The sequence below is a fragment of the Scatophagus argus genome, chromosome 10 (genome assembly GCF_020382885.2).
Source record: "Scatophagus argus isolate fScaArg1 chromosome 10, fScaArg1.pri, whole genome shotgun sequence".
Lineage (NCBI taxonomy): Eukaryota > Metazoa > Chordata > Actinopteri > Scatophagidae > Scatophagus > Scatophagus argus.
This window is the reverse complement of record NC_058502.1, coordinates 12,817,204-12,835,484: the sequence shown is the minus strand read 5'-3', so window position 1 is coordinate 12,835,484 and position 18,281 is coordinate 12,817,204. Positions and strand designations below refer to the sequence as shown.

At 40.3% G+C, this 18,281-nt stretch overlaps 2 protein-coding genes across 4 annotated transcripts; one reads left to right on the top strand and one right to left on the bottom strand.

The window, feature by feature from the left end:
* Nucleotides 1-581: 581 nt before the first annotated feature.
* Nucleotides 582-7,857, bottom strand: fbxo9 (F-box protein 9). The gene is made up of 13 exons (XM_046402958.1): nt 7,661-7,857; nt 6,668-6,739; nt 6,310-6,441; nt 6,155-6,212; nt 5,739-5,838; nt 4,889-5,019; nt 4,682-4,796; nt 4,345-4,463; nt 2,354-2,444; nt 2,180-2,275; nt 1,963-2,056; nt 1,115-1,269; nt 582-1,032 (listed from the first exon to the last, which is right to left on the bottom strand). The coding sequence occupies exons 1-13, from the start codon at nt 7,661-7,663 to the stop codon at nt 924-926; spliced, it is 1,275 nt and encodes a 424-aa protein (XP_046258914.1). The 5' UTR covers nt 7,664-7,857; the 3' UTR covers nt 582-923.
* LOC124066521 (serine/threonine-protein kinase ICK-like) lies at nt 7,303-17,104 on the top strand. Of its 3 annotated transcripts, none has more exons than XM_046402956.1 (14): nt 7,303-7,565; nt 10,809-11,077; nt 11,362-11,416; nt 13,001-13,122; nt 13,206-13,285; nt 13,385-13,517; nt 13,612-13,783; nt 14,106-14,273; nt 14,357-14,737; nt 14,843-15,051; nt 15,255-15,397; nt 15,838-15,954; nt 16,035-16,142; nt 16,235-17,104. In XM_046402956.1, exons 2-14 carry the CDS (start codon nt 10,977-10,979, stop codon nt 16,384-16,386), a joined length of 1,941 nt encoding a protein of 646 aa, XP_046258912.1. In that variant the 5' UTR covers nt 7,303-7,565; nt 10,809-10,976; the 3' UTR covers nt 16,387-17,104. The 3 variants fall into 3 exon arrangements, with proteins under 3 accessions (XP_046258912.1, XP_046258911.1, XP_046258910.1); XM_046402955.1 differs by lacking the exon at nt 7,303-7,565 and adding an exon at nt 9,127-9,338 and having other exon boundaries at nt 10,813-11,077; XM_046402954.1 differs by lacking the exon at nt 7,303-7,565 and adding an exon at nt 9,127-9,338.
* Nucleotides 17,105-18,281: the final 1,177 nt, after the last annotated feature.

The following is an 18,281-nucleotide window of genomic DNA, read 5'->3' as shown; positions in this document are numbered from 1 at the left end:
CATGCACCTGATGGTGACCTGACATCATCATTCATAGTGGATGACCTCTTATTTAACTCTCCTATTTTATTATTTATTGCATATGGGAAAATTAATAGCTTTTTGACAGATTCAAATCACAGAATGTTTTGATAAACAACCATAGTAAAGCAAACAAGCCACATATCACTTTAGCCTAAGCTAATACAACTGTCACATTCATTTTTTTTCCTCTACAAATCCTGTTTATCTGTCCATGTTTGGTTCCCAGAAAATGTAATACGTGGATTATACCCGCATGTGTCCTCGGCAAGACAAATGATGTGGAAGTTTGAAATCAAATATGCAATCAGTCTCTGAGGTTGTGTAATAGGAGCTCTAATTTCACTGTGATTCATCATTTCTTCTATAACTACAAGAGGACACTTCCTACTGAAGAACTGTAAGAGAGATCTAGTAAAAATAACCTGCTTGGTTACAGATCGCTACCCTGAGCGGTATGTTTTAGTTTTGTGATAACATTTACAAAAGAACGTTGTTTATTGTTTGTAAATAAAGGTCACTCAGCTAACGCAAATAAAAACTGACAATAAGGCAACTCATAAATGGATATTCTGTCCACCACCGTTTATTTGAGGGAGAAAGTGCACCATGAAACAAAAATAGCATGAACATTCATTGTTTCCAACAGGTGGGAAAGGTTGCTAATTTTTTTAGCTTTCAGCACATTATCATAATTTCTGAAATCAGAAAATAAGTAGTTTTCTATTATGTAAACCTGAAACATAACATGCTTGCATGTAGGAAACATAAGGGTTCATTGTGTTATCGCCGTAATCAAAGTTACCAGCCGCAGCACAAATTGAACAGGCTGAGAAGTATGCATTTTGTGAAAACCGTGAAGGATCTTTTGTTGTGAGATCATGTGCAGGTATCCAGGCTGCTCAAAGAGGCTGCTCAGAGAAAGCTGTGTAACTCTTCACACGTGCAAAATGGAAGGGTGTGTACATCGTGTCCAGGTCGAACGCTGTGACAACTGTTTCCCCCGTCAGCCTAAAAACAGAACTAAAGTTAAATATGAAACAGACAGGGAACTAGTTTCTCTTTTTTCCTACTACTGGTACACGTTTCTTACTTGTAAGTGATGTGGCAGGAGTGGTGGATCCACACCAGCTTATTGAAACTCTGGCGCCCCCCAGAGGACAGATGTAGTCCCACGTGGAAGCTGTGTTCAGCCTCCGGAGGTGGGTTCCGCCTGCAGAACCGGTTCCTTTGAAACTCGGCCGTTTTCTGTTTAAACGTTAAATAAATCAATGCTGCAGTTTAGGAGCTAATTTATAAACCGACCTTAATGATTCTTGGAAAATTTTAATTTATATTGCAAGCAAGGGTTCATGAGTTACTACTAACCTTTCACTATGGCATTAACAGTTAAAGAGTAATACAACAATTCATATGTTAGGTTGCATGTAGGTTAAACAATAAAAATAAGTACATAAATAAATCTACTCAGAAGCCTTTCCAAAGTTAGTTGTCTCTCATAACCTTGTAATTATACCGAGTAATTGACTGAGGGTAAAATAATACAACAGTGTGGAGATGAAAAAACAAAATATAAAATAACTGTGTGACCTATTAACACCTCCCAGGTGTTATAATACATTTTTCATTACTTTGAACAACAATGGGTATGTTATGTGTATGTGTATATATGTTCTGACAAGCCCAACGCAGGTGCGAGTATGGAACACATTTTCAGGCTACAATATTGCTTTCCTTTCCTCTGAATTACTTAGTTGGTTATGGACGCACATGGCGAGCATAAAAAAGAAAAAGAAAATCCTACAAGCACTATAATATTGTCATCCTAATGCTGACTGGAGGTGTTGAAAGAATGTTAAAAAAAAGTATATAAAAAAAACAGCCACTTACTCTTTCCTACAAATTTTTATCTCACCTCACACACCTCAAAATTATTCTCACCTCCTCCTTTTTCTTGCAGACAACAGCATAGACTTTGGTTTGATTGTCTGTCTCCTGCGACAGACGGAAATGACCGAGCAGAGCAGAATCCATTCTGTAAAACAAAACAAAATTCAACCACCACGATTACTGCTTAATCATGTTTGTTTGTTTTGTTTTGTTTTGTTTTTTTTACACTGCAATGTCCATTCTAGCTGAGGAAAGACCCAAGGTTTACCTGGTGTTCTTAGTACGCAAGCGAGGAACAACGGCCAGAGGGTCCTCAGGGGTGGTCAGCATGATGACGTGGCCATCAGGGAAGAACCGGAGGTACCTGTGATGACGGAATCAGCTTTAAGCCGCGATACCTACACAGCTCACAATCATACAACAATCAAAGGCAAATATCCACCTGTAGTACTCAACGTGGTGCCAAGCCCTGTAGAATCCATCCAATGATTCCTCTCCTTGACGAATGTATGATGTCTTGCTGATATAGACACCTGTGAAAATAATGTGAAGGAAAATTCAACATGCTGTAAATTATTGTCATTGGATGTGCAGTGTACAGTCATGGCCAAAAGTTTTGAGAATGACACAACTATTAATTTTTACAAAGTCTGCAGTTTCAGTTTTTATAATGGAAATTTGTATATACTCCAGAATGTTATGAGGAGTGATCCACTCAACTGCAATTATTTGCATAGTCCCTATTTGCCTTGAAAATGAACTTTATCACTAAAACCACATTTCCACTGCATTTCAGCCCTGCCACAAAAGGGCCAGCTAACATAATTTCAATGACACACAGGTGTCACACACATTAACACAGGTGTGGGTGTTGATGAGAACAAGGCTGGAGATCAATCTCTCAGGATTGAGTGACTGGACACTTGAACTGGAAGATGGTGCCATTGTTCCTCATCTGTTAGTCATGGTTGCCAGCAAGGAAACACGTGCAGCCATCATTGCATTGCACAAAAAGGGCCTAACGGGGAAGTTTATTGCAGCGAGTAAGATTGCACCTCAGTCAACCGTCTATAGGATTATCAAGAACTTCAAGGAGAGAGGTTCAATTGATGCCAAACAGGCTCCAGGGCACCCAAGAAAGTCCAGCAAGCGGCAGGACCGTCTCCTGAAGTTGTTTCAGCTACGGGATCGGGCCACCACCAGTACAGAGCTTGCTCAGAAATGGCAGCAGGCAGGTGTGAGTGCATCTGCACGCACAGTAAGGCGAAGACTTTTGGAGGAAGGTCTGGTGTCAAAGAGGGCAGCAAAGAAGCCACTTCTCTCCAGCAAAAACATCAGGGACAGACTGATATTCTGCAGAAGTTACAAGGACTGGACTGCTGAGGACTGGGGTAAAGTCATTTTCTCTGATGAATCCCCTTTCCGATTGTTTGGGGCATCTGGAAGAAGGCTTGTTCAGAGAAGACGAGGTGAGCGCTACCATCAGTCTTGTCTCATGCCAACAGTGAAGCATCCTGAGACCATTCGTGTGTGGGGTTGCTTTTCGGTCAAGGGAGTGGGATCTCTCACAATCTTGCCTAAAAACACAGCGATGAACAAAGAATGGTACCAGAACGTCCTCCGAGAGCAACTTCTCCCAACCATCCAGGGGCAATTTGGTGATGAAGAATGCCTTTTCCAGCATGATGGAGCACCTTGCCATAAAGCAAAGGTCATAACAAAATGGCTTAGGGAACAAAACATTAAGATTTTGGGCCCTTGGCCAGGAAACTCTCCAGATCTTAATCCCATTGAGAACTTGTGGTCAATCCTCAAGAGGCGGGTGGACAATCAAAAACCCACAAATTCTGACAAACTCCAAGCATTGATTATGCAAGAATGGACGGCCATCAGTCAGGATTTGGTTCAGAAGTTGATCGACAGCATGCCAGGGAGAATTGCAGAGGTCTTGAAAAAGAAGGGTCAACACTGCAAATATTGACCTATTGCATGTATTTCTCAATAAAAGCTTTTGATACTTGTAAAATGCTTCTAATTGTATGTCATTATACCATAGAAACATCTGACAAACACCTAAAAACCCTGAAGGAACAGACTTTGTGAAAATGTAATATTTGTGTCATTCTCAAAACTTTTGGCCATGACTGTAGTAATGATATAAAACCGATTCAACAGTACAGTGGCAGCAGCACTGGTCAGGATTAACTTAAAACTAACATCAAAGTTGATCCAATATTATTTTTAAAGGCAATATTTATTAAGATCCATTGAATATTGAATATTAATATTAAACCTTTTTTTTTTTTTTTTTTTTTTTTAAACAGCCCAACCGCAACTGGCAAGTTGACCCCCGATGGGGTCTAACAATGTTAGTGTTGGCTTCTGAAACTATGACAGAGAATCCCAGATTTGTAAATTAAAACACTTAATTACCATCAAAACGGACACGTGGCCTTTGCAGAAACATGTCCCTCCAGGATTTGAAGGGTACAACTTTTGTGCAGTTCCGTCCCCACACTCTTACACAGGCTGAATGCCAAATCTCGGGGTCCCTGGAGGGAAATTAAAAGTAGAATAAATTTAAGACTGAGTGAAAACCACGAACACAGAAGCAGCTTTTAATTACTTTGTCCATTGTACAACAACAATATGAAATCCCCTACTGCACGATCCAAAATTAGCAATTCTGAGGAGAGACGAGACCTGTCAAAAGCAAGCTGTTCACAAACATGCTGTAACACATCTGATCCGTTATGACAGAGGATCTGACCTTGCACAAATGTAAAACCCTCGGCAAACCAAAGAGAGCTGCTCCAGAGCTCGCATGTCCAGATCACTTGACACAACCCAACGAAATATGTACATCAGGATTTCCCGTGGCAAGGCTGCAGTCAAATAGAACAGGAAACATTTTATCTATAACAAATACTCATAAGTTGATAATGACTTTAGACAGGCTAGAATTCATATGCTTTACCTGAAATGTGCACCTGAGTCATTTCCAACTCAGGAATGCAGATCTTTGGAAAAGAGCTTTCGAGAGTGAGCTCCTGCTCAAAGTAGGCAAGTAGATCCTCAATCTCACCATCAACATCATTATCCTCCAAGCTGCAAAAAAAAATATAAAGTGCTGGGTTTAGTAAGTGAGAATATTCCTTTCTCTCATATAAGCCTGCACATAATATTCAACTTTTAGACATGAACTAAGATGTAGTTAAATCCCATGTTTGCAGTTGGTGTGAATGGGTCAGCACAGTTTTAATACAAAACCCATTAGTTAATATGGCAGATAACTATAGTCCTCTCAGCCATAAATCTAGCTGCTAAAAGATGTATTTATTTTTTCATGAGCTTACAATGAAGCTGGTTTTGAAATTAACTTTTTGAGATGTGAACATGTACCAGTTACAGGCAGATAAATGGTCATATTCACAGGCCAATCAATAGGAAACCATTATTTTGGACCTAAAATCTAGCAACCACTTTCATATTGCACCGTTTGGCTGGTGGTTGGTGCCAATTTCCCACCCAGCAATAGTACCTGTAAGTCACAATCTGCCATGTAGACCCTTTGATTTAAGAACAACATTGCAATAAGCACATTTGAGAGTCTGCAAAACACACCAGTTCTATGATAAGCATATAAATTTGAGGTAAAACTATACATAAAGTTGAAAAGTTTAAGCTATCGATAAAGATTTTTTTTTTTTTTTTACTAAACTTTAATTCCAAAATATGGGCTGTTCAGAGCATGAGCATGTCAAATCATTGTAGATTTAGTTTATGAACCGCAGCGTGCCAATACCCAAAAATAAAGAGCAGCTTACTAGTTTCCTCCACCTCGGTCAGCATCAGGAGGACGACTGTAGTTGATTTTAAACTCAATGTCAGGCACAAGCTGCATAGCCATGCGATAGAACTTGATAGCTGCAAGTAAAGGAGTCAACTTGTACGTTAATAAGAAAATGAAGGTGCTGAAAAAAACAATGTAATCACCCATTTTTGCTCCTCATACAGAAATAACAAAACTGAGTGGCTATTGGCTATGTATTGCAATAGCTGTGGCATCTGAACTCAACTTTATACACACACATATATGTATCTAAATGTGGCATTTTTCACAAGCTTACACTGTGAAATAATCATGGCTTTTGGCTTGTGACTTAGTAGTTTTTGTGGTTAACGCCACTTTTTGCTTTCACGGATGTTTTTGATCACCACATACGTTACATTCTTTACATACCCTCGTAAACAGCCCCTTTCTGCTCTTCTTGAACAGCTCTCAAGAACAGCTCTGTGGCCTAAAGAAAAAAATGATTCACATAAGTCAGTGACAGCACTGTAATTTCCAGTGACAGCACTCAGTACATGGCCTGAAGAAATCGTTTAACCACTTACTTTTTCCTCCTTAGCAAATTCTTGCATCTTCTTCAGACCCTTGGCTTGCAGCAGTCGGTCACTCGTTCCACTTGCTCCAGAGCTCGGTTTAAGTTCAGACATCCACTGAACTCTGAATGCATTGAGCTGCACCTGCAATCCAAAGGGCCAAAGCAAGCCTTGACTTTTTTTTGTTGTTGCTGTTGCTCTTAGGGTAACACCCACCAGGGCATATCAATAACTGTTACCCTCTGTAAGTGTTTCTGCTTGAGCTGATCACACATTCTTAATTTTGCAGAGGAATATTTTCTCTCACAGTTAATAACTTAGAAATCAGAAAAATATGAATCATAATTTATGCCCACAGAAGATTTCTCACCTCAAGATTTGGGTCATCTGAACCTTCATCATCATCCTCAATCGTACCTCCAATATCTGCATTTTCTTCAGCCTGTACAAGGAAGAAGTGAGGCATTAACTCAATAAATCACCGGAACTGTTTGTCCTTTAAACCCGCAACTATCGTGGCTGAGCATCTATTTAGTTTTAGGATGTACTATGTTTTCTTGCTGATCACTGGTTTCAGCACAGAGTCCAAACCTAGCCGATCACCAAGAAAACGCCTCATTCGTCGCAGCCCTTAAAGAGAGTCCTTGTTGTTGTTTTTGCTTCTCCCTACATTAGGCAAGAGAGCACCGATGAAACATGGCTTTGCCTCTTTCTGGTCAGGCTGTAATGACATCACTCCTCCTCCTGCAGGGGGGTCACTTCAGAATAAAGCGACCGTGTGGTTGCCAGAAATCCACTCGCTCAAAAGAGATCGGAACGATTTCACCAGGAACCTCCAAGCTGCTCTTACTTCGCAGCTGACTTGACCACACCCCAAATTATTTACATATCTAACATAGCTGGCGTTAAGTTGTAACTTCTCCTTTTGCATGTCAAAACAACGCCAAACGTCAGGCCAATAAATTCAAGTATATCTTTCAGTTTTCCAAAAACTCGGCAACTTTTTCAACAAACTTAATGGACGGAGTGACGAGTGAGATCTCATTCAGAAACTCGCTGCAGGTAACAGCAGGCGAACGCTTCACCCTCAGACAGGTTCGTGCTGACGTTGCCCCAGTGAAACTGTGACAAGCCTATGTGATTATGTCGTTAGCGGAAAGGACTTTTCCATAAATTCTGGTCACAGCTGAAACATGTTCGGTTTTGGGAACCAGTTAAGCCCTGAACAGGCACGTCGAGCAGAACAGGAGAAGGTGAATCACATACAGGTAAAGGAAGACAGGTGAAGCTAGTTACGTTAGCTAGCTAGCAGGTTAGCTAACACATTGCTATCTGAATAACATTTAAAAACACGATGACCCACCATGACAGCAGGGCCAGTAGGTATCCTTTTTAAATTGAAAAGCGGTCAACACAACCGTTTACAGTTCACGGTCGGAGAAACGGACAACACAACGAACATATTTACGAGCTCGCAGGAACGCAGCCATTTTGCTGAGTTGCCCGGAGACTCACTGGCACAGGAAGTCGGGAGTGTGGCGAAGTCGAAAACAGGAGAGGAGAGAAGCGCCCTGCTCTGCGCTGGAGTGCTCTCTGTGTCTGTGAGCTGCAGCTATTACCACATACCGGGGTCGCTGGTCTACATTTATCAAGAATCAAGAGTCTTTATTGTCATTATGCAAGCATAACGAAATTTTGTGCAGATTCTCGGCTTAAACTTATAACACGTGTAAATAAATAGCAGCAGAAAATTAAAAATGCACACTTAAGAAAAATACAAAAATATAAAATACAAGTAAGGTAAATAAAGTGCACTTGGTATGCTGTGTTTGTGTATGTGGCTGTCCTGTAAGGGGGGAAAAATAACTAATTAATTAATGAATAAATTAATAAACAAATACATAAATAAGCAAACAGCGAAATAAATAAACAATTCTGCTTCCAGTTCTGTGATGGCCTCCAGCATGACTCGACGCTTAAGTTAAAATATTAAAATACCTCTTATATTGTAATACATAAAAACTGATCATCTATTAACAAATTACACAACAATTTAACACTCTCCAGGGGTCAGTGTGTTTATGTTTATGTTTGAAATAGAAGTGTTTATTGTAGGGTATACAATTGATTAGCCAGCGTATACGTTGAAGGTTAAAAGATTTTGCGAGCAAAACTGAAAACAACAGCAACAAACAAAAATAAAAAAAACAAAAACTGTACCTCCAAAAGGTCATTTTTGTGAAGTCAGAAAAACTGTTTTCTTTTACTCAGAGGTAGATTTTGATATTTCTGTAAAACTATGCTGGCGAAAATAATATAAACTCGACGGGAAGAATGTAATTACTTAAATGAAGCTATGTTAAATCATAACTAAACTAAATTGAAAATAAGACGCAGATGTTGACGATTTACCAAAGACTGGCAAGCAAGAGAAATACTACTCGCTCACTTCCGCTTTTGCTTAGCGCAGAGAAGTATTTCCCTTTTGGTAGTGGTATTTAGGAAAATAGCCTTCTTTCATCGTTTCTGGGTCGTTAAGGTGACCCATTATGGCATCCGTTGTTAAGACTGTGCAATTTAATCTTTCATGATTTTGTGAATCATTGTTTTACATTAATTTTAATATCACCTTCCTGCAGCGTTATCACGTTTCTTCATACACACAATATGTGGACTAAAAGAAGGGAAAGCCAAGGGTCATATTAAATAGCTTTAAATGTTCATCAGTTTTATGCTGCAAACATTAAAAGTGTGCATACGTTCGAGATATGAATGCGGTTGCTTATTTCATCTCGTTGTGTATCTTTGCCAACCGAGGAGAGCTGTGATTTGTTGCAATGATGTGTTTTTCCAGCAACGCGAGATTATGATAAACCCTCTGACAAAAGGGCCTGGTTGAAAACATATTGATGTTGTGCGTTGGACACACTGGATGCGACTGTCTCCCTTCTGATGGTGAACTGATTATACCGTGAAGCCATTTGTTGAACATCAGCTACGAGTGCTCGGCTATGTGTTGTTGTCGATTTGACATGCGGAGGGTGAGTGTTGCTTGCTGCTTCTCGTTATATTACAAGTTAGGAGACCATTCAGTCCAACCAGGCCAGTTTTTGCTCTATAGCGCTATAATGTTATATCAGCAGCTGGGCCAACACCAGCACAACACAATTAACATTAAGCTAGTTTTAACTGGGCCACGTTTGCTACCAACATCAAGACGCTCGTTAAAATATAACTTAAACGCACAAATCAAGTTGTAGTATTAAGTCCATTCAACTGGAACTAACTTAAGAGTAAATTATATCGGAGTAATTCGTGTTTTATGCTAAATTGTCGTTACGTTGGCTTTCACACTGGACAGTTATCGCTAAACAAAACAAGGACTGCAACAGCTAACGTTAACCGCTAGCGGCGTTATAAGCCATAAAGCAATGAAAACAGTATGACAACATGCTGCTGAGGTATGTAGCCGTGGGCTTGTTTTGTCTCTTACAAGTTAGTAGCTGTGTTAAGGTGACTATAAAGTGCAAGTCAATAAACACTGTTTAACGTAAACGTTAACATTTTTAACATTTTAACGTTTCAGGCGAGAAGTCTGTAGTTACGCAGTGGTTCTCAAAGTGGGTTCCGGGGACCCCCAGGGGTCCTTTATTGGGGATCCAGGGGCTTCCTCGCAAAATGGGCGATCATTTATTTTTTAATACAATTCCACCCATAAGTAACGCAGTTAAAACAAAAAAGGATGAGTATTTTGAACTAATTTTTTCATACACTTTCTATACTGTCAATAAAGCTGATTCTTCTTCTTCTTCTTAATAAAACAAAGTCCTTATCTGATGGGGGACCCTGGGAGGAAAAATTGTCAAAAGGGGGTTTGTGGTCTAAGTTATGTCGCTTTAGGGATCCTTTAAGTGAAAACGTTTGGGAATCATCGTACTACTGGTCACATACTACTTAAAGCTCTGTGAAAATGTCATACACTTGTGTCATATACACTGTTTGATGTAGTTAACAGTTAAATTTCACACAGAAATGTGTGATTTGTGTCTGATGTGTTTACGCATCTACTCCATGAGTAGGAAAGTGTTGTAATAAGTAATAAGCAACACTTAAAAGTCCATTCTCAGTTACGTTTCCACAAAACAGCTGTGATAAATGCATAATGAACTGTGACTGGCTATCAAACTAGTCATAAAATCATTTTGGATGTACTTGTTAAACTCAGACCTTACTTTGCCTCTTCAACAAAAGAATTTGGCCTTAAAGTATCAAACTGCCAAAATCCAATCAAACTGATTTTCGTCAAAGTTTTTTGTCAAATCATAGTATTAGAGGCACTGTAGTAGCCCTATTACAGTCCTGTCAAGTTCTTGACAGGTTTTCCAACCTTAAAATGTCATTGTAGTTGGTTTGTTGGCAAATCATGTTGTACAGTTATACGCCATGTAATTGTAGTCCATGCAGCTACTCAATCAACATGCCATTTGGTTGTCCATCCCTCATTTTGTCAGCTAGAAGGAGGCAAGTCCATGACACCATGAGTCCTCCAGCTCTGCCCGTGGTCTTCTGCTGTTGCCACAGGAAAATCTGGTTGCATTCAGCAGCCCGAGGCAAACGCATCTCTATTTTCCACCCAATTATTATCTGCCCCCGGATGATGCTATGGAAGGACAAGCATAATGAATAGATACACTACCATCAGACAGCTCGGGGATGGCACCTACGGCTCAGTCATCCTCGGCCGCAGTCTGGAGTCTGGAGAGCTTGTTGCCATAAAGAAGTGAGTACCAGGAAATTTTGCACATTTCAATGCGATCTGCAATAGATTTATTCAGTGTACTACTGATGTTCCTCACCATATTTATGTTGCTTTTTGTGAAAACCAGTGATTTGTATTATGACAGCCTGTCTCTAAGGATTACAGTGTGTAACTGCTGGGGTATCATCATGTGTGGATGAATATTAGATGTAACAGCTGGTAAAAAGAGAAACTCAGTAAGAGTGCTTAGCAATTTGATGACATTTCCAACAATTTAGTTAATAATTGGAGAAATATTTTTTCAGAATGAAAAGAAAATTCTATTCCTGGGAAGAATGCATGAATCTTCGTGAAGTCAAGGTGAGTTTATTTTTTCGACATTTTAAACACATTTGAACACCTCAGCCGAATTATGGAAAGATCAAACCAAAATGAGCTTTTCTGTACATTATTATTATAGAATGTAAACAATTTAGAAGTGTGGTTGCATCTTTGATTTGGAAGAGAATCATCATTTACTGATCAAATGAATATTAAATTGTCCCCTTATTAATGTACTGCTGTATTGTACTGGCTGTTCAGTCTCGTTATCAAGCTCCCCGGGTATTATTAGCTTATCTTAACAGAGTTGTGGAGGAGTGGGACAACAGATGATTTTATCATTGCTGTATCATGTCTGTCACATGATGTGGGCTGCACTTCACTGAGTAAAATAAATATGCCTGTAACTGAGACAGTGAAGGGACTGACAGAAGTAGTCAGTGATATCAGCAGGGCACCTGAACCGAAACTGTTAAAAGCAAAGTGATGGCACAGGCAGCATGGCTATTTCTGGTCATGCTTGTCGTATCCTTAGTCCAACTGCTGACCTGATGATATTACACTAAGTATTGTATTCCTTTCACACCAAGGTACCCTGTGGGGTACTTTTTAAGATATAAGAGAGTGGTGACATGTGCAGTTTATTTCTAAAATGGTCAAATTAATGTTGAAATATTAACATTGTTTTCCACTGATATGTACAGCATGTTATTTGTAGTCTTAGGAAATTTCAGACTTTGCAGCACCTGTTGGTAATATCAGTTTTGCAGTGCAGTATAAGCAGTAGTACAGAACGGATGGATCAGTGAACATCAAAATTGAATCGCAAACATTAACTAGCACATGTAATGTTTAATGTACAAACAGTGTTTTGTTGTCAGACCCTGTGAATCTGTTTGGGTTAAATTAAATTTTAGAAGTTATAAGGAGCTCCATGACGACTTGATGATTTGTGGGTAATGCAGTTATGATGATGCAAACATCTTTTGTGCAGCTGTCTCAAAATTTTGTGTTGTTTCTTTTCACACCAATTCAGTATGTTACTGTCTAAATGTCCTCACAGCTCAAAGTCACACACCAACTCTAAGAGCAGAAGGTGATTCTTGTGTGCTGTTGGTTTTGAGCTCTTCTTCCCATCCCCGGCCTACACAACCCCCCCTTTTTCCTGGAGCTTTAATGCAGCAAAATGTGTACAACACGCTGGTCCTTTAGAGTTCTGCTAATTAGAGAAAATTACAGCATGTCACGCCATACATTCTCAAAATCCCATTACAGCTTTTTCCCCTTACTAAAATTTAGCATGGTTAAACCTGTATCATCCCAGTGCATGGGAAAACTCTTGATTTCTCCACCCTGCTGTCTATTACTCTATATTTATTTTCCCTTTTTAAATTTTAAGCAGAAATCCCACCTTTGCAGGATTTCCCCTCCGGTTACATTTTGTTCTTATACAAGCCATGTTTTAACAAGAACGGTTTTGTTTGAGAGTTGTAGGGCGTGCTATTGAATGTGCTGCAGTGACCTGTGTGTATTGTCAAGCATGGTTAGACATAGTATTTCTAAGTTTTTTTTGTTTTGTGTCCCACGATATTCTTATGCTAATCTCTTTCTGTATTCTTTCAGTCCTTAAAGAAACTCAACCATGCTAATGTGATCAAACTCAAGGAGGTAATTCGAGAAAATGATCACTTGTACTTTATATTTGAGTACATGAAGGAGAATTTATATCAGCTAATGAAAGACAGGTGCGTATAGTTGTTCCATTATTTATGCAATCTTTAAAACTGTATTTGCTTGCAGTTTCTCAACTGTTTGTTTCTTGTTGCAGGACTCGGCTGTTTCCTGAATCTGCTGTAAGAAATATCATGTTTCAGATACTACAGGGGCTTGCATTCATTCATAAACATGGTACGTTTGTTTACGACTGCAGGGCACTAAGTTAAATGTGGCACAACTAATATTTTGTATCATTCAACTCAAGATGCTCATGTAGTGTGGCTTTTTTAGGGTTTTTTCACAGGGACATGAAGCCTGAGAACCTTCTGTGCATGGGCCCAGAGCTGGTGAAAATAGCTGACTTTGGTCTTGCCCGAGAAATCAGATCTCGTCCACCGTACACAGACTATGTCTCGACTAGATGGTGGGCTTCTCTCAGATTAAATAGAATGCATAAATGAAAGTGTGCTTAGTAGTTCTGTACACTCAAGTCCCAGTACCTTTTCTTTTTGGACCAGGTACAGAGCACCAGAGGTTCTCCTCAGATCCACATCCTACAGTTCCCCCATAGACCAGTGGGCAGTTGGATGCATCATGGCAGAGCTTTATACCCTCAGGCCTCTTTTCCCAGGCTCCAGTGAAGTAGACACCATATTCAAGATTTGCCAAGTCTTGGGTACACCAAAGAAGGTAATGTTTTTCACATGTAGGAAACGCAAAGAAAAAAATGCACATCCTCGTAAATTTTAATTTCATTTGTAAAACAGCTGTATTTTAATGTTAGTGCTAGAGAGGTGAATAAGCACACGTGAAAGACGCTAGGACACAGTAAGGATAGAGTAATTGTCATCATTTAAATATGAGGATAACTGCACACATTTTTGGAGCGTCTTTCCTGGAAAGCATTCATGTGTTGCCTTGGCCGTTTGTTTTAAAAAATGATAGAAATAGTCAAACAAATCATTACAAAGTAAATGTTTTGTATAAGACGAACTCTGTCTTCTCCCTGTAGAACGACTGGCCGGAGGGATACCAGCTGGCAAATGCTATGAATTTCCGTTGGCCTCAGTGTATTCCCAGTAATCTTAAGACACTGATCCCGAATGCCAGTCCTGAAGCCATCCATCTGATGACAGACCTGCTGCAGTGGGACCCCAAGAAGAGACCAGCTTCTGCCCAGGTAGTGTCCAACCTACACTTAAGGTATTTCCACCTCCAAAATGAAAGCTGACGTGGTTTGTCAAAATCTTCTAATCTTCTCAGGCTCTCAGGTACTCTTACTTCCATGTCGGCCAGGCTTTGGGCACTCCTCAGCAGATCCTGGAGCAGGGCAGACCTCAGCCAGGCATTGTGCCACTGCAGGTTCCTTTACAGTCACAACCAATGCTGCAGCAGCAGCAACCCCTGCTGCTTAAGCCTGTGCCCCCCTCCCAGCCTCCACCTCCCAACCAACACTGCTCCCCCTCCAGGCCTCTCCAGCAGATCCAGCCCTCCTCCGCAGCCGCCCAGGCAGCAGGGTACCAACGGCACACAGAGCTGGTGCGAGAGCAGCAACCGAAGCACATCCTGAAGCAGGAGCAGACCGAAGGAACACCACAGAGCACACATCTTCCCTATATTGTTGACAAGACTCTGCAGAGCAAAGTGAGTAACTCCGTTAAAAGCAGTTTCCATCAAATGGAAGCTGACAGCCTGGAAAATATTCTTCATGTGATGTTGATTTTTTTTTTTTTGTTTTTTTTCTTTAAGCAAGCAAGACAGGAGTCAGAAAATGCAAACCTACTGAGCTATCAGTTGAAACCCAAAGGAGGGCGGCGGCGTTGGGGCCACAGCACAGGACACCTTAAGGGTGAAGACTTGGACGACTATGAAGAAACTGATCTAGCATCCATCAGTATTCTTGGAAAAAGTAGCTTCTCCACAGAGAAGTCGAGGCAGGGGGAAGATACACGTGGCAGGTGAAACTGTGATCGGTCATCACAAGGGACCTTTTAGCAGGGTCAGATTCAGTGGCACCTGCACTATAAAGATCTACTGACAAAATATGTAAAAATCGAATTAAAACATAACACACGATCTGTAGCCTGAGCCCGTCTTTGCTGTTACTACAAACGGGTATTTGACACAAACTGTGCCTCAATGACAGCCTTTTGTCTTTCAGATATGGAAATGTTTTGGATTTCAGTCGATCCAAAGGAAAAGAAGATGCACCTTTAAACCTGAACAAGACCACAGCCTACGAAGAGCCATCAAGAACTGCTTCTGCTAAACAGCATTACCTGAGGCAGTCAAGATATTTACCTGGTAATCTATTGTCAGGTCTGGTTTGATTGCGACTGTGTTTTGGTTCATTTGAGTGGTGTGGAAGCTGTCAGTTGAACTCAGGTGTGGTTTATTTGTGGTGTGAAAGTACAGCAGACCAACCACAGGATTTCATGATAGCAGATATGTCATTTTTAGCTAAACTACTATTAAATCCATTGTCTGGTCATAAGCTGTCAAGAAATGGGTCTCGTAGGCAATCTTTATAGGCAGGGTACAGTAGTGTAGCCCAGTAAACTTTTTCAGAAATTTTCCCTGGTCAGTCAAAAAGGAAAGGAATTAAAACAGGTGTTTTGTGCTTGTGTTCTACTCTGTATTTTGGCCATTCTAATTTAGAACTAAGTAAAACAGAGTGAAAGTACTTATATTTAAATTGTTATCAGTAAAGGATATATCTGAACATCTCTTACTGTCTCCTTCAGGCATTAGTACAAAGAAGAATGTGGCCATAAATGCCAGTAAAGACTACATTGGAAGCCATCTTTGGGGCAACAGCAGTATTCCATTTGGAGGAACTCTGCCGAGCAGAGGCGCCCACGGTAAATCTCTCAGGACATCTTACACTCGGACTTCACTGTGACCAGTGCAACTTCTCACTGTTGTTTGTTCTAAATATCAGGTACAAATACGATCCCGGGTGGATACATGCCATCATTTTACAAAAAAGACCTTGGTTCTGCTGGTCACAGAAGGCATCAGGGTCCTTCAATGGATTCAACACCATCAAGTGAGGATGAACTTTTGAGCTTTCTGTAGTATTCAGTTAGCAACCGTCTTGTTGTTGATTGTATTCTTATTGCTGTTTTGATGGTACTTTAGATTATGCAACGTGGCAGTCTGGTCGGAGTCAGATGAACTCCTCTGCCAACATGTCATTGGCCAACAAGAGCACCCCCGGGCTGCTGCCTCGCCCACCAGTACAGACCATCCACGGGCGAACAGACTGGTCTGCCAAATACGGTCACCGCTAGTGCCCTCGCTGGAGCTCCGATCTGCACCCTGGAAGAGAGAGATCTGTGCTCCTGAGTGCTCTTCCACCTCCAAAGAGTAGGCCTAGTTGTTTTATAATTCAACTCTGTACATACATCTTAAACAGCAATAATTTTTTTTCATTATGTGTATACTATGGATATTGTGAGTTGTAAAATATTTAAGTGTATGTGTAAAGCTAAATGCTACCGGCCAAACTCTGAGCCCAGATTTGCTCCTCAGTGTTTCTTTTTATGTTTCTGTAACATAACTACTGTCCCTGCACGGGATGCACCTGGAACCGTCAGTTTTGTATCAGATTCATCATTGAATGTTGTTCACCAACCTGCATACATAATATGCATATGATATTCTATGTTCATCACAACTTCACTGTGACTTCTTTTTGGCTAATTACTTTTGCCTCTGTACAGTACAGTTCATTTGTTTTATATTCCTGCTGTTTTTGTTTTCTGATGGTGACATTGCCAATCAGGTAACTATTATTTGTGTATTATATGTTTTAATGAAATTCAAGAAATTGCTTTAATTTCATTGAAATCAGTACGATGCAAGTGGTTGCCACACTGTACAAATCTGTTCTAGTCTCTGAGTTAAAAAGGTCCAGGCTGACATGTTCAGTCGCCTTGGCCAACTTGAGTGTGATTATTGAATTGCCAGTTATTAAGTATAATTAAAGTTTGACTGGGTACCAATATGTTCAACTTGTGTAATTTTTCACTAAACACTTTTCATTGATCAACTGACTGTAGACCTTTTTAAAAATGCTTGAATATTATTGATCAGCTTGTTTTTCCCTGTGTGGCCACATGCAGCTGCACTGGTGAGCACAGCGGCTCTGGTAAATGCTGGTGACATTAATCCATCGACAGCTGCACACTATTAATACCATGCATGCATGAATACAGTACATCTGCACTGGTCTGATATCCTGATTCAGATGAATTTTACATCAGTAAGGAATGGAATTTAATGTTTAATGTTTTGCCTGCATTGGCACATAATGTGATTGGAGTTATTAAGTATAAATTAAATGTGTGCAATTTCACTATACAACATAAGCAGTGGGAAACACATGAGTTTATAAATAATGTCATACTAATGGTTATCAGTATGGTAGGTGGCTGAGATGGTGGATGTATGAAGCAGTGGCACAAACCCCATGGGTGGTCAGTCTGTCCATCAACACCAAGGAAACTTACTTTTCAAAGCATTTTTCAAATCTTTAAAGTAAATAAATAGTAAATAAAAGTTTTCTTGAACCGTACTACATTGGAGAAGCAGCACACACATACACAGATGGCAATCATTATCTTAATCAATATGGCAACTTGCTTTACATTTATTATATAAGAAACATCTAGAGACTTAAATGTGTCAAAGTATAAAAAATAGGGCACTTTTCCCAGTGAAGTACTGAGGTTAGTATTTGATAAAATAGATCTACTATATTAGAGTCTTCACTAATATCTCATTAATACCTTATGATAAAGCTTGTCTACAGTATTGTCTCAGTTGATGAAACACGTGCAGCTCTAAGAAGAACATACAAGAATTAACTTTTTTCAGAAAAACTGCTGTTCTTCGGTATAAAGTTAATCCTATACATTTTAACAGCAAACTGCGTGCAGCGCCGCATTTGGATGTGTCTGACGCTTGGAGCTTGACTTCCCTACGTTTCTCCTACAAATGGGCCTTGAGCTTGTTTGGAGGTTCTAGCAGGGGAGCGCAGCTACTGGTATACCGATGGATGGTCGTCCGCCGGGGGGACCAGGTCCTCTTCCACCGAGCGCGGGGCTTCGGGAGGGACACACATGGAGCGGTGAGGGAGGAAGGGGACACCCGCCTAGCCAGCCAGATCAGCCGAATCAACCCT